The 16,730-nt window shown below is 37.9% G+C and overlaps 1 protein-coding gene across 1 annotated transcript; it reads right to left on the bottom strand.

The window, feature by feature from the left end:
- Window positions 1-5,679: 5,679 nt before the first annotated feature.
- LOC132165176 (mitogen-activated protein kinase kinase kinase 20-like) lies at window positions 5,680-6,930 on the bottom strand. The gene has a single exon (XM_059575695.1). The coding sequence runs from the start codon at window positions 6,928-6,930 to the stop codon at window positions 5,680-5,682; it is 1,251 nt and encodes a 416-aa protein (XP_059431678.1).
- Window positions 6,931-16,730: the final 9,800 nt, after the last annotated feature.

Consider the following 16,730-nt stretch of genomic DNA (forward strand, 5'->3'; position numbering starts at 1 on the left):
CTTCATATCAAAATTAAACTTCTTGATGGCCCAGTATGCTTTGTGTTCCAATTCCACTGGTAGATGACATGCCTTTCCAAAAACCAAACGATATGGAGATATACCGATAGGTGTCTTGTAAGCAGTCCTATAAGCCCATAGTGCATCATTCAAGCGTTGTGACCAATCCTTCTAGGATTCATTGTCCTTTCATGGATACCTTTGATCTCTTTGTTGCTGATCTCCACTTGACCACTAGTTTGGGGGTGGTATGAAGTACCAACCTTATGAGTGATGCCATATTTTTTTGTCACAGAGGCAAAGGCATAGTTGTTGAAGTGGCTCCCTCCATCACTAATGATTGCCCTTGGTGTCCCAAATCTAGCAAAGATGTTTTCCTGCAAAAATTTCATAACCACTTTGTGATCATTAGTCCTTGAGGGGACAACCTCGACCCATTTAGACACATAATCCACACCCACAAGAATATATAAATAACCGAATGAGTTAGGAAATGGTCCCATGAAGTCAATACCCCTGACATCAAAGAGCTCTACCACTTGAATATTTTGCAGCGGCATTTGATTTCTGGATGAGATCCTACCTGTCCTTTGGCATCTATCACAAGAGCAGCAAAACAAGAAAGCATTTAAAACCTGTTAGGCTAGTAAAAACCAGATTGTAATACCTTAAGCGCTGTTCTCTTGGCCCCAAAGTGTCCACCACAAGCCAATTGATGACAATGCTGCAAAATACTCAAGTGTTCTTCTTCTGGGACACACCTTCTAATGATTTGATCAGGGCAGAATTTGAATAAATAGGGATCATCCCAATGGTATTGTCTAGATATAGATATTAACCTCTTCCTTTCTTGACTAGACATACCTGGAGGAAACACCTTGGCAGTTATATAATTGACTATATCTGCATACCATGGGAGTTGGATATCAACTACAATCAACTGCTCATCTGGAAAATTTCTATTCACTGGGAGCTCATCTCCTTCCTCCTCCGGTGTCTGAGCCCTTGCGAGTGTCAAAGTCTGAGCCTTGAGCTCTTCTTCAACAATAGAAGACAAAGCCCAAGGCCCTATCCCTTCTTCCGCTACTGTAGTAGGCCCCTCAGCCTTTTCGCGTTCCATCCCTACGGAGCTCTCCGAATGTTCTTTTATCTCTATTTCATTCAAGATATGTTGGATGTTTGAGCCCAAGGGTTGAAATGACACGGACTCGATGGAGATTACGGTCCCAGGGGCGCCACCAGCTGAGACCAAGGGAGACGCATTCAAAGGCTGCATAGAAATGGGCTCATTTGCGAGGAAGGCCTCGACTTCCACCACGGGCTTCACAACAGGCCTCGGACCTGTCTTCCTCCTAGCGGCCTAGAAACTGGCCAGCTGATTCTGTACTTTGGCCTCCGCCGCCTTCACCAGTCTCCTTTTTTTCATTTGAAGTTCATCGGGCTCCTCAGGCTCATCCACCAACCTCAAAGCCCTAGCTGCTTGAGAAGGAGTAGTGACGGGTTTCTTGGCCTTGCCTTCCATCTTTATAGGCCCAGAGGTTCGGAGTTGTGGAGCTGCAAGTTGGTCGGGTTTCCCTCATATTTTTAGAGGTCCACCTGTATGAAGTGGGAAATTCTTCTGTTTGTGGAGCTCCACCTTCTTGCCCTTGCCTTTATCTGCTATGGGCTTCTGAGGGGTAGCTCTTTGGGTATTTGTTGCTGGTGGATCTGAGGTCGCGAGCATTGGATCAGGGACGACCTCGGGAGCCGGTCTTTTCCTTACTCCACCAGCACCTCCCTCAGGAGGTTCTAAACCTTGCCCTTCGAAGGCCACCTTCATTAATTTTGTGTAGCTCATTAGATTCTCATGTTTTTGAGCCCATGCCAGAATCTTGTTCACACGGCGCAGCTCATCTTCTTTAAGGCTTGGCTCTTTAGCAGCATTCCCCACAGGAACACATGTCTCCCGAGGCACTCTCGGACCTTTAGCAGCTTCGGTAGGAAAGAACTCCCATTGACCCGTGGCAAAAAAGTACTTGCTCTTCCATCCATGGTTACTGGAGTACTTGCCATCCATATGGATGAACTTCCCCCACTGAGACTGAAAGTTGTACAGACCATCACTCTTAAGGTTCTTTTGGAGTCAGTACATGGATAAGAACTTTCGTCCAGAGAGGAAATGCCTGGGTTTGAGAGCCATGGGCCAGAGCATGATGCACGCGCTAAACACCCTCCACGCGTTGGGCACAATTTGATGTGGAGCCAAGTTCAGATGGCTCAGTAGCTCTCGTACGACCCGCGGAAAAGGCAATTGGAAACTAGCACGAAACATGGTCTTGTATAGGCAGACCTCGTGCGCATCAGCACGCACAATGGCACCAGTTTGCTCGTCATCAAATCGAAGCTTCACCGACTTAAGAATAAATCATTCTTCCTTGATCCTTTTCTCATCAGCCTTGGTTAGTTCTGGTCACAAAGGGCTGGGTAGGTATTGCCTTCGACACCATCTGAGCCTGACCCCTCGTCGCCAGACATAGTTGTTGAAGATAGAGAAAGAAAAAGGGGAAGAATAAAGCTCTCGGAAAAAAAAAAAAAATAGAGTCTCAAGGTAAAAGTTTCTTCAAGAAGATAAAGAAAGAAAAAAGAAACCTTCTTTTATAAAGGTGCGCCTCGGAAACCTGCGCATTAAATGCGACGAGAAAGGCGTGTGCCTCTGCAGCTGACACGTGGAGGTACTCAAGTACCTAGGGTAATGAATTGATAGGGTCTCGAGCATTCCAACTGACCCTACAAAATTTGAAATTCAAAAATTTGTCCGCCAAAATTTTGAAATTCAAATTTTCCCGCCAAAATTTGAAATTCAAATTTCAAAATTTTCCCGCCTCAAATCGTCACAGATATTCTCACGCAGAGATGGGCTTCGAAAGTTTGATCCATTTTCTCAAACATAAAAATTTTCATAGTCATACAAACAAGGAAATTGAGGGTAACTGTTGGGTCACGGATCAAACTCTTAAAAGCCCTGCAAGCCTTGGGCCCAAACTAAGCATGGAAAGATCAAAGACCTATGGAGCCGAGACCCTTAAGTCCGAGATTGATAAGTTGGGGCACACAGGTCTCGGTACCAGGGACAACTCAGATATCTTGGGAAATACAAACTGTTAATAGATAAGTGATCTTATCCCAACATTCAAAAAGCTATCAAATCTATTTGAAATACAAATCTTATCCATCCGCATATCACATACAAATGTTTAAATGCGATGATATCTATAATTACCAAATCCTACAATCTTAGTCTACTAAGATCTCGGAAACGATAACTATTCAAATCCCTTGTGAGCAACTGCACAACAGAAACTCAGGGAAGAGTAAGTCATTGATTGGGGGACATCTACTACTTCCTATAAAAGGCAAGTCATTTCGTCACATTGACGTAATCGCAATTCTTGCTCTTAAGGTCTTCTAGTGCTTACGCTTTCTCTCTCAAATACTAACTTAGGCATTAGAGTGTCCCGCTGGCTCATCCCGGTCTCTTCGATCCCTTTGTTCTTCTTTATTGTGCAGTTAAAGTTCTTTCTTGACACCTGACTTTAAAGTTCTTTCTTGACGCCTAACCCGGACTTGGCAGGTGTGCCACGTCACTCATCAGAAACTGTCCATCAACAAAGTTAAATTCTTCTTGCAACTTATTTCACAGCTTAAAGATGGGCTCCATAGATGTTATAGAGTGGCTTGTGCCCCTGGTTTTCATAATGGCAATTTTAGTAGCCTCCAGAATTCCAAAAATTGCAGGACAGACAATCTCATTTAATAGCTTTGCAACAGGTGAGGATGATATTTTATGGCTTTGAAAATTTATTGTAATATGTTTGTGTTCTTCTATAAAAGTTTTCATTCATCAAAAAAAAGAAAAAGTAAAACAGTTAAGGATTCAAGGTTAATTAAAGTGCAATGAGTTGAATTCAGGTGCTATGAGTTGCTGCATAATTTACTATGTTTGTATATAGCATATTATGGAAATATATTTATTGGTTTTTTTTTTTTTTTTACAATAACATTGGTAACTTATTAAAGTAATATTAATGAGTACATGATATTGCTAATTACTGCAAATTATTATATATGGGATAAACTATGTTAGGGGGATTGCTAAATAACTGAGTGAAAACTACAGGTTCAACCCCTAATTTTACTTAGAAAAAAAGGTTATATTTTGTTTCATATATATATATATATAGTTTTAAATATTAGGAGCTACAAAGGGAAAGGGGGGGCATATGTGCACAAGCATACAAACCTAAAAATACATATGATGTAAAAGAAGAATGATATTAAGCTAAAATGTCATTTTCTATATAAAACAAAACAAAAAATAAAAAACAAAACAAAAAAGTTGTCATTAATATCAACTTATTAATATAACTAACATGTGAAGGTCACACAGGGTGCTGGATTGCGTCCACAGTGTGAAGCCACTGGTCACCTTGATTGAGCTGCTAATTTTCTTCTTTCTTTCTTTTCCCTGGTTACTCAGGGAGAAATTTGCTTCAGACAAACAATGTCTCAGAACCGATTAGACAGTCAGATGGTACTGTGTGGGTGGATCCTTTGGATAATTTGAAAAAATACAGGGGAGGATATAACATCACCAACAAGCATTATTGGAGTGTAAATCTCTCTCCCACCTTTTATTTTTTCCATCCAAATTCTTTTATAACTTGGATCTTATTTTGTGCAGTCGACTATATTTACTGGAATTTATGGTTATTGCATTGGGGTGCTGTGGTTTTTGTGTGGGATTGTATATGGAGGCTTCCTGTTGGCAACTAGTTTTTGTAGTAAAAGTAGAAAGAGTGGAAAGCTGAGGAGAATACCCCCTTCTTACAAGCAGTGTTGCCTCTGGCCTGTTCTCCTTGTCACATTCTTCACAATTCTAGCAATGTAAGGGATTCAATTCTGTAGTACATTTTGAATATACAAATATTTCACCAAAACCGAAATGAACCCATATATATAGATTGAAAGTGTACCATCTTTTTAACTTCTGATCATCCTTTCCATAAATAAAATTAAAAAAAAAAAAAAAAGAAGATTTTTTTTGTTTCCATAGATGATCAAATATTTTGATGAACAATTATATTTGCATAGAGGCTCAAAGGCAAATAAATATATCAGCTAACACAATTATCTTTGCAGAGCTGCATCTAGTTTAGTTCTGGGGGGCAATGCAAGATTTCACTCACAAGCAAAAACAGTGGTGAACATTATCATAAACACTGCAAATGGCTCATATTCACAGAGCTGTAGGTGAGGCAGAGGCCTAACAATGCCAGTATCCAGCCCATATGAAGGCTGAAGAAAATGATAAAAATAAAATAAAAACATTGCACAATGGTTCACTCGAATTAAGGCAAACTATGAAGTTGAACAAATGCTGCAAGTATGTTATATTGTGGAAAAAATGAATACAATGTACATAACATAATCCGATTTACAAGTACCCTCTCTCAGAAATGAGGTGTTATATGCTATACAAAATTTGATGACGAGTATAAATCAAAACTAAATTCAATCCCTAAGCTCCGGCACAAGCTGTGAAAGTAAAGGGATGTTGCCAATGAGCTAAAGGCCTTGAGCGGATGAGTGGTTTTGGGAAAATTGCACTCCAGCTAATTTGCTCAGTGGAAGAAGAGCAGGTTATCGGATCTCCTCCTCCTCTCCCTCTTTTGATGAAGAATCTGGTAGGGGTATGAAACTACACCCAAAAGGAAAAGATGTCACCGCGTTTATATTTTCAGCTCGAATCTCTGGAACCTCTGCCTCTTGTGATGAAAAAGGAAAAGATGTCACTGTGTTTGTATTTTCAGCTCCAATCTCTGGAACCTCTGCCTCTTGTGATGAAAAAGGAAAAGATGTCACTGTGTTTGTATTTTCAGCTCCAATCTCTGGAACCTCTGCCTCTTGTGATGAAAAATCCGATAAGGGTATGAAGCCACACCCAAAAGGAAAAGACAAGGGACTGCATTTAATCCTCTTAGCATTTGCAGCTTCTTCTTTTGATAGTTGAACATGTGAAGAAGAATCTGTGTCATCTAATCCCACCAGAAACGGGTGATCTAACAGCGCATCAGCCGTCATTCTATCCATGAAATTTATTTCAAAACAGCACCTCAAGAAATCCTGCGCTGCTTTTGATATGTTGTCCGGAATGTGTGGCACAGATCCAGGCACAATTTGAGAGTCAGAACCAGATATGGTAGGCAACGGTAGTTTTCCAGTCAGCATTTCAAGCACGGTGCATCCAAGAGCCCATATATCAGAGAAGGCCTCTTGTACCCGGTAAATTACACATTCTGGGGCTAAATACCATGGAGTCCCTCTCCAAGATGGCGTCTCTGTCTCGCAACTAGTGTAAGCTTTCTTTGCCACTCCAAAATCAGCAATTTTCACCTCAAACCCATCAGCAGTAGGCACTAAAAGAACATTATCAGGCTTCAAGTCACAGTGAACGAAGCCACGATCATGAATGTGTTTCAACCCCACAAGCATAGACTTTGTGTGCTTTCTGACATCGCTCTCAGACAACCCACCACAGCCTGATTTTACGATTAAATCGTAAAGGCTTCCTCCCGAAGCAAATTCCAACAGGACGTTGTAAAGCACAATACTATTCCTTGGTTTTGTCGTGTCTGCTCCAAATGTCTGAATAACATGAGGACAGCCTTGGAGAGCATCAAGAACTGTCTTTTCCCACAAAAGCGAACCCCCCTTCAACGGATCTGCCGATTTCACAGCCACAACCGACCCAAAAGCTCTGGGTTTCTTCATATCTGCTCTGTATACGGACCCAAAAGTTCCTTGGCCGATCATCGGTCCCCTACACCACGACAGAGCTCCATAGAGGAGCGAGTACTCATCATCCTCCTCCTCCTCTCTAGCTCTCTTCATTATTCCTTGTCAATCGGTTTCCAGAGGATACCTGAAAACGATCCAAGGAATTTAGAGACGCATCGGACATGATACAAATCTTAGCGGTGAAAAAGGAATAGAAACCCTAGGACTAGAGGATAGGGTGCGCACCAGAGGGATGGAAGCAATTGGATCTCTGGGCTCCGCGATGATACGGAGGCCGCTGATTCTGCCGTCGACGAACGCAGCGGAGGGAGATTAGTCGTTGGCTCTTGCGATTGAAGAGAATGGTTTCACGAAGAGAGATAACGGCTAGTCTGAGAATTTTGTGAGCGATTTTTGGCTTGAGACCTTTATATAGTGCTCACAAAAATAAAAAGACTTTTATATCCAACTTGCGTAAATTTACGCTTTAACCCTCGGCTCTACCCGCTCTCTTTATTTATTTATTTTTCCTAAGGTCTAACACCATCACCTCTTATGAATTTCTTTTTTTTTTTTTTCTTTTTCTTTTTTTTTTGAAAAGGCCTCTTATGAATTTCAGGCTTTACTTGTAGGCTTCTGAAATTGTATTAAAAGAATTTTAATTTTCATAATTTTCTCTATTTTTAACCCTTCTTTCTAAGATGATTTCACTCAATATATAGTTTTTTTTCTTTTAAATGTAAAATAGTTTCTGAGCAAAATTGAACCATAACCTTGTGCTTCAAATTTGGAGATCTCTTATCAATTATTTTGATAAAAACAGTCATTGTGTAGCAAATGGGTGTGCATTGCATTGAGATTATTTCACATCATCTCCTTTTTTTTTTTGAAAAATTTACACGTATTATCATTTTATTGGTGCTGATATGGCACACTAATGAAATTCGTCAAATGTTTTGACGACATTTCTCTTTGTTGTGTCTTTTTCTTTTGGGTTGATGTTCTCTTCCTTTTTGTTAGGTCCATGTGCCAAAAATTCAAGGGTGGCCCCCCAACTTGACGCACGTGCAAGCTTTTCATAAATTAAATAAGAAACATATCTCTCTTTTTTTCATAAGTAATTAGACACAAAATTAGAGATAGGATGAAAAGATAGAATCGTCAAATGGGAAAAAAAAGGTCTAATTATGTTTTCTGCGGACTGAAGTTAAAGTTATGTGATTATGTGGTTAAAGGTATTAAAATATTAATTAAACTATTAAATTTATACTTAAAATTATTGAAGTGATAATTTAAGTCCTAACTTTGTATTCATAATTTATCTTTTACTTTAATTAAATATTTCATGTGTTAATTTATTTTTTTATGGTAACCCCTAAATATGGATTCTTAACATTGGACCAACTTTCTCATAAACTCATTTTACAAGTGTATTTTGACCAAGGTTCTTGGTGTAACGATTTTCAAATGTACAACCTCTTTTTTTTTTTTTTTTTATAACAAAAAAAAAAAAATTGTGATTTTAAAATGCAATAAATGCTTTTAAAAATACACTTACTTTTGATAAAATTATTATTCAAATCATAGTTAAAATTTATTTATGATTCCTCCAAACTAAACTTACTGAATCAATGCTCATAAATTGGGCTTTATTGTTTCAATGCTCGAACCACATAAATTATCAATCCCACCATTATATCATTTATATGAGTCTTCCAACTTAATTTTCATACTTATAGTCCAATAGTCTTATGTATATTTGCTCAATGAAACAAAATAAATAAAAAAACCTCATCAAAATTTAGAATTAGCAGTCAAAATTATTTTGGACAGATCATTTTTTTTGTACAAAATTTCATGAGATACTTCAATATAAACAACAAAGCAGGAGGCTAGAAGTTTTTAAAGGTTTATGTCCTTATTGTCCACTATCCTTACTATTTACAAATCCTCTATATATTTACATAAACTAACCAAAGTCTAAAACGAAGATGCAACGCTATACCCAGGCCAAACGGGGTTGGCCGAACCATCCCCAAACTGGCCATGGGGAGCCACCCCTTTGGCCAAAATGGGGTGGCCAACCAACCAGCCCTTTGTATTTTTTTTAAAAAAATTTGTTCTTTAAATATTTTAATATTTTTAGCTATTAGTTATTTATAATTTATATTTAGTGTATTTAATAGTATATATGGAGCCATGGAGGTAATATTAGCATATCATTTAAAAAATTTAAAATCATATACACCATTAAATACAAAAACTCTAAATAATGAGGATTAAATAAATACTATTTATTTAATTTAGGGTAATTGTATAATAAGTCTCTGAGTCAACCCTTCAAAATTTAAAAATCCTAAGTTTTTCAAATTTACTTCATATCAAATCCAAAATGACAATAAAATTTCTACCGTCAAAATTTTTTAACATTTTTTTTTTCGAAAATTTATTCCGTGGATCAATGGAAATGCCAATAAAATCCATGATGTCAAAATTTTTTAACTTCCGTTATTGCCATGTCAGCATAATAATTTTTTATTAATTTAATTTAAAAATTAAATATAAAATGATAAAATAATAATAAAATATTAAAAAAAAAAAATTGGAAGGGGTGGTCGGAAGCCACCCCTGGCCACCCCAAACCTTTTGGGGTGGCCGGAAGCAACGCAGAAGGAACACTTATGCACCTTGAGCTCACCAGGCAACTTGGAAGCAAGGGCCTTGGCAAAATCAGCTATGGCGGAGTTGAGGTAGAGGACGGTGGAGTGTTGTAGGCGCTTCGTTTGGTTGACAATTGTCTCAACCACATCCGGGTGGTAGTGCCCGCAACACACTGTAGCGATCCCCCCAAAGGCGTCCAAATATCTACGCAGCTATGCCCCTCGTCGTCGAACAAGTACTGCCTCTTTCCATCCACCGTGTTCAATTGCATAATACAAAATCACGAGTTTATACTCATGGACCCCCACTCTAACCAATCACATGGTGTCTAAATGTTTTCCTTAACTTTTAGAAAGTTCTTAGGTCATGGATCAGCCACTCATTCGGCCCACAATACAAACTCGATTACTTACACCTACTTACCGAACTTAAGGTCGGTAATTTTATATCAACCTAAGCTCGGTATGTAACACTCGGTTCAAAGACTCGGTAAACCGAGTCTTGTGTATGCTCCCTAAGTTATCCTCGGGAGACTTTATTTACTTATGTGGCATTCTCCTATTATTCATCTACACAATATATGACACGTAGATCCTCTGGAGGACCACTATGCCAGGTAAGCAGCTGCTATCTGATGCCTATAAAAGGAGGTCTCATTTCAATTTTTGGTAACTTCTTTTTCCTTAATCGGATATTCTCAACTCTCTTCATCTCATTTACAATCTTCAAAGTTTATATATTCTCCTAAACACAATGACTGATTTAGGCATCGGAGCTATTCCCCATCGGCAAACACCAGCAGCTTTGATCCTTTTTCTTATTATTTTGTAGTTGAGGATTCTATGGACATAACAATGTTCACAAGGTTCGTGCTACGTCATCATTCGGAAAACTGTGTTTTAACAGTTTGGCGCCGTCTGTGGGAACTCAATTTTTATCGGTTCTTACAAATTTTAAAATTATGATATGGTGAATACATCCCCATACCCTGTTATGAATGTTCAAACTGATGTTCCTGGAACATCTCATGATTCAAATACTCAGACAACTTTATTGGAAGGTTTTATGAAGCATATTGTTGAGTCAATTGCAGCTATGAAGAAACAAAATGAAGATATTGTTTCTAGGTTACTTCCTAGAAAAGATCCAGTATTTGAAGAGAGGCATGAAGAAGTAGTTAAGGAGCCACAACTACCAATCCGACAACAATCGATTCGGCAAGATAATGAAAGTTCAGTACATGGAATTCATAATACTGTCCGAACAAAAGAAAATTCTCACCGAGAAAGGTCTTGTAATGATATACATCTTGGTGTCAAGTCTCATCATGGTGAATCTAATCATGTTAAATCCCATCATAGTCATTCTCATCATAGTCGTTCACATCATGTAAAGCCTGAGGAGATTATTGTAAATAAAGATGTTCAAAATCTTAAAGCAAAATATGAAAAAATGGCTCTTTTAATTGAAAATGGTGAAAATCAGTCAGTGACCGAAGATCTTATGCAGTATACCAATTTGCCTTTTACTGATCGGGTGATGAGATATCCTCTCCCTGATAAGTTTGATGTCCCTTGGGTTGACAAATATGATGGAAGTGGAGATCCTCTCCCTCATACCATTCTTCATGATACTCTTGATGAAATTGCTTGCCGAGCTTGTCCTTTAACTTTGAAGGGAATTGCTAAAGAATGGTTTGGAGGTTTAAGTCCTAAATCTGTTGATAGTTTTGATTCTCTTGGTTGACAATTTTTGAGTCAATTCCTTGTAATTCGAAAAAGGAAGAAAAGTCCTGCATATTTATTATCTCTCACACAAGGAAAAACCGAGTCTTTAAAAGATTACATGTTACGGTTTAATCGAGAGAAGTTGATAGTGGAAAGTCCGAATGAGCAAACAGTTCTTTCAGCCTTGATGCATGGAATAAAAACTGATGGCCCATTGATGGTTGAATCAGCTCGAAAGCCGACTTTGGGAACTCTTTGGCAATTTATGAATGAAGCTGAAGAATTTATAAATCAAGAAGAAACTATTTCAGCTTTGGTGAAATCCAAAGCCGAAGGGAATAAGAGTATTTTTAATTTTGCTAAAGTGACACCAAGGGCTCTTGTTGAAAAGAGGAAGAAAGATCAGCAAAATTTCAAAAATCCAGAAAAGAAGATTGAGCTACCACATAAGCAAAATCAACAGCAGTATATATGATGGACACCTTTGAATACAATTGTTTACAAGGTGCTCATGGAGATGAAAAAAGATCCAAACTTCATATGGCCAGGAAAGATGAAAGCTTTTCCTCAGAATTGCAATATCCAGAAATTTTGTGAATATCATAATGATCATGGTCATCATACCGAAGATTGTATAAGTCTTCGGTTTGAGATTGAAAAATTTGTCAGAAATGGGAAGTTATTGAAATTCCTAGCTGAAGAAAAGGAGAAAGATAGAAATCCTCAAGAAAGTCAGAATAGGAGGTACGAGCAGAATAATGATAATCTGCGTAATCAAAAGCAGAGGTTTGATGAACCGAAGGTTTCTCAGAACAATCAGCGAAACCCACAAAACCAGACTATTGTTGGTGAGATTCATACAATTTCAGGAGGATTAGCTTGTGGGGGAGAATCTAGTTCAGCAAGGAAAGCTTATGCAAGGCAAGCAAAAATAGAAGAAATTTTCTTTCTTGAAAAGCCTTCCAAGTACAAAAGCAGGATCCTATGATTTTGACATTTTCAGAAGAAGATGCGAAAGAAATTTCAATGCCTCATGATGATGCACTGGTGATAACTGTAACAGTAGCTAACCATGTGGTTCACCGAGTTTTAATAGACAATGGTAGCTCAGCAAATATTTTGTATTGGACAATATTTCAGCAATTAGATATTGGTCGGGAAAAGATCAAACCTTTTCTATCACCATTGATAGGATTTGCAGGAGAGCAAGTTCAACCGATAGGATTGATTTCTCTTCCTGTTACAATGGGAACTGCTCCTAAACAAGCCACTATTATGATAGATTTTTTGGTAATTGACTGACCATCTACTTATAATGCAATCATAGGTTGCCCAACTTTAAATCAATTAAGAGCTGGGACTTCCACTTATCATTTGAAGATGAAGTTTTCGACAATTGAAGGGGTTGGTGAGGTTAAAGGTGATCAAGTTGTAGTGAGAAGGTGTTACAATACATCTCTGAAAAAATCTTCAAAGTCTGCACTTTTGACAATCGGTAATGTGAGCAATGAAAAGAAGATTGAGTTGAAAAAAGAACCAGCCAAGCAGTTGATTGATATATTGATAGCAGAAGGGAAAGTTGTGAAGATAGGGTCTGAGTTAACTTCAGAAGTTAAAGAAATTCTTATTCAGTTTCTTCGGGAGAATTTGGAGGTCTTTGCATGGTTCCATGAAGATATGCATGGGATTGACCCAAAGGATATTATTCATCAATTAAATGTGAATCCGGAAATAAAACCAGTGAAGCAGAAGCGAAGAAAGTTTGCTCCTGAAAGAAACATGGTTATTGCCGATGAGGTAGACAAATTACTCAAAGCTCTATTTATTGAAGAAGTATATTATCCCAATTGGTTAGCTAATATAGTAATGATCAAGAAATCCAATGGGAAATGGAGGATGTGTGTGGATTTCACCGATCTTAATAAAGCATGTCCAAAACATAATTTTCCATTGCCGCATATTAGTTCACTGGTTGATTCAACAGCTGGATATGAGTTGCTGAGCTTTATAGATGCATATTCTGGTTACAATCAGATCTTCATGCACCTATCTGATCAAGACAAAACATCATTTATTACTGACCAAGGTTTATATTGTTATAAAGTTATGCCTTTCGGTTTAAAAAATGCTAGCGCTACTTATCAAAGGTTAGTAAACAAGATGTTTCAGGAACAAATTGGGAAGAATATGGAAGTTTATGTTGATGATATGCTGGTCAAGAATAAGCTACATACAGATCATGTGAAAGATTTACAAGAAGCATTCATGACGCTGAAGCAGTACAAGATGAAGCTGAATACTACAAAGTGTGCTTTTGGAGTTTCATCAGGGAAATTTCTCAGTTACATAGTTTCAAACCGAGGAATTGAAGCTAATCCTGAAAAAATTCAAGCAGTATTAGATATGTAGTCTCCGAAGAATACAAAGCAGCTTCAGCAGCTAACACGAAGGATTGTAGCGTTAAACAGGTTCATTTCTCAATCTACTGATAAATGTCTTCCTTTTTAAAATTTTTTTAAGAAAAGCATTTGAGTGGTCTGAAGAATGTGAACAGGCATTTGAGGAGTTAAAAATGTATCTGGTTAGTCCACGTTTGTTGAGCCGAACTATTCTTGGAGAAACATTGTATTTGTATTTGGCTGTGTCTCCAACTGCGGTTAGTGCAGCTCTAATTCGAGAAGAAGAAGGTGTACAGAAACCAGTATAGTTCATCAGTAGAGCATTACGTGGAGCCGAAGAAAGATATGTGCAAATGGAAAAGCTTGCCTTTGCTTTAACAATTGCATCAAGAAAGCTTCAACCATATTTTCATGCTCATACAATCAATGTACTAACCGAGTATCCATTGAAGAAGGTGCTTCAGAAATTGGACTTATCTGGTCGGTTAGTTAATTGGGCAATCGAACTTAGTGAGTTTGATATACAATTTGTTTCGCGAAATGCTATCAAAGGTCAAGCACTTGCAGATTTTTTGGTAGAATTCACCAATATGCAAGACTTAGAGACATGGTTGATTTATGTAGATGAGTCATCTACGAAAAAGAATGGTGGAGCTAGAGTAGTATTAATTACACCAGATGGGAAAGAATTGAGTAGTTCTTTGAGATTAGAGTTCAAAACTACTAACAATGAAGCTGAGTATGAAGCAATCATAGCTGGACTCGGTTTAACCCAAGAGATGGAAGCAGAGTTTGTAGAAGTACGCAGTGATTCTCAGGTAATTGTTGGCCATATCCATGGTGAGTTTGAGACAAAGGGAAGTAAGATGAAGCTGTATTTATCTAAAGTACAGAATATGCATAAGTTTTTTCAAAAATTCTGCATTGTTAAAATCCCAAGGGAAGAAAATGAAAAAGAAAACTTTTTAGCTCGGATGGGTTCAGCAACTGACGATGAAGTGGAAGAAACTGATCAACCAGTTCAAGTTTTACAACAACATGCTATAACTGAGGAGGTCATGATTTTAACAATTGAAGTCATGCCTACTTGGGCTGAAGAAATAGTGGAATATTTAGAAAGAGGAGTTCTCCCAGAAGATAAAAAGAAGGCAGTGCAATTAATAAAAAAGGCTACTCCATTTACCTTAATTAATGGAGTTCTTTTTTAAATGAGGTTTTCTGTTACCTCTTCTTTAGTGTGTTTCTAAAGAAGAAGCTAATTATATTCTTCAGGAAATCCATGAAGGGATATGCGGCAGTCATTCATGAGCAAGAATGTTGGCACACAAAGCTGTTAGAGCAGGATTTTTCTGACCGAGTATGAATCAGGATTCAATGCAAATAGTCAAAACTTGTGACAATTGCCAATGTTTTGCTAATATCATTAAGCAACCTCCTGAGGAGCTTAGTTCAATCTCTTCACCTTAGCCATTCTCGCAATGGGGGTGGATAGTAGGAATATTACCTCGAGGGAAGGGGGTGTTCAGTTTGCTATAGTTGCTGTAGATTATTTTACCAAATGGGCAGAGGTAGAAGCTTTAGTAAATATTACAGCAAGCATTGAAAAATTTCTTTGGAAAAATATTATCTGCCGATATGGAATTCCATATGCATTTGTCACAGATAATGGCAAACAATTCGACTGTGATTCATTCCAGGAATGGTGTGCTAAGCTTCATGTTAGAAATTATTTCTCGCCTCCAGGGCATCCTCAAGCAAATGGGCAGGTGGAAGCAACAAATAAGTCTATCTTCAAAATTCTGAAGAAAAAGCTCGGTGAGCGCAAAGGAAACTGGGTAGAGGATCTTCCAGAAGTTTTATGGGCATATCGCACCACCAAAAGTGCTCCAACTGAGGAAAATCCTTATGCTTTAACTTTTCGAACAGAGGCAGTCATTCCAGTTGAAATTGGATCAAGAAGTTTTTGTGATCTATTACAAGAAAAGCGGGATCAAGCCCTGATAACTATGGTAGCATATCAATAGAGGATAGCTCGGTATTTTAATCAGCGAGTTAAACACCGAAGTTTGAAAGTTGGAGATTTGGTCTTGAAAAAGTCACTATAGCAACTAAAGATTCAGCTGATGGAAAATTAGCACTGAACTGGGAAGGACCGTACAAGGTGATTTAATGTTCAAGAGCAGGCGCATATCACCTCGCAGATTCATAAAGAAAAGCCCTCCAAAGGCCATGGAATGCTGAGCATCGTAAGAAGTATTTTGTATAAAAATTGTAATTTCAAAGATTCATCTTTTCATATCTTGCTATTGTAAAATAAATGTTTTATGAATAAAGAATCTTTTGAAGTTATAATCATACAAAAATCTTAATGCACATAGTGAATAAGATGTTCTACTCCACACTCGAAAAATATAGCTGAACTAAGCGCTTTTTTGAAAATTCAATTTGGAAATATAGCTGTAAAAGTTCTTTCCAAACCCTTCGGTGAAATATAGCCAAAGTGCTTTCCCAAGCTTAGTTCGTTGAAATATAACCAAGGCACTTTCCCGAAGATGAGTTCGGAAATATAACTGAACAAAGCACTTTCCGAACTTAACCATCAAGAGAACGGAAAAAACCTTTAGAGTTAGGTTGTTCGAAGGTTAACCTTAGAGAAAAATAGCAAATGCGGTTCCTGAGCATAACTTGGAGAAATATAGCCAACGCGCTTTCCTAAGGCAAAAGTCCTTAGAGAAATATAGCTGAACAAAACGCTTTCCTGAGGCACTACTTGGAGAAATATAGCCAAGGCGCTTTCACGAGTTTAACTCAGTGAAATATAGCCAAAGCGCTTTCCTAAGGCAAAGACCACAGAGAAAAATAGCCGAACTAAGCGTTTTTCCGAGGCAAATGTTCAAGAAATATAGCTAAACCCAGCGCTTTCTGAACCAAAAACTCTCGGTGAAACATATCTGAACAAAGTGTTTTCCCAAGGCTGAGCACCATGTAAACCAATCACAACAATTAAACTCCCAACTTGTGACTTGTGAGATTCCCATCGTTTATTAATTGAGTTCATAAGCTATAGGAATCGGGGGGTACACATGTATGAAGTGATTTTTGTTTTATATTTGATTATGAAAAAGAT

This window comes from Corylus avellana, chromosome ca1 (assembly GCF_901000735.1).
Source record: "Corylus avellana chromosome ca1, CavTom2PMs-1.0".
Lineage (NCBI taxonomy): Eukaryota > Viridiplantae > Streptophyta > Magnoliopsida > Fagales > Betulaceae > Corylus > Corylus avellana.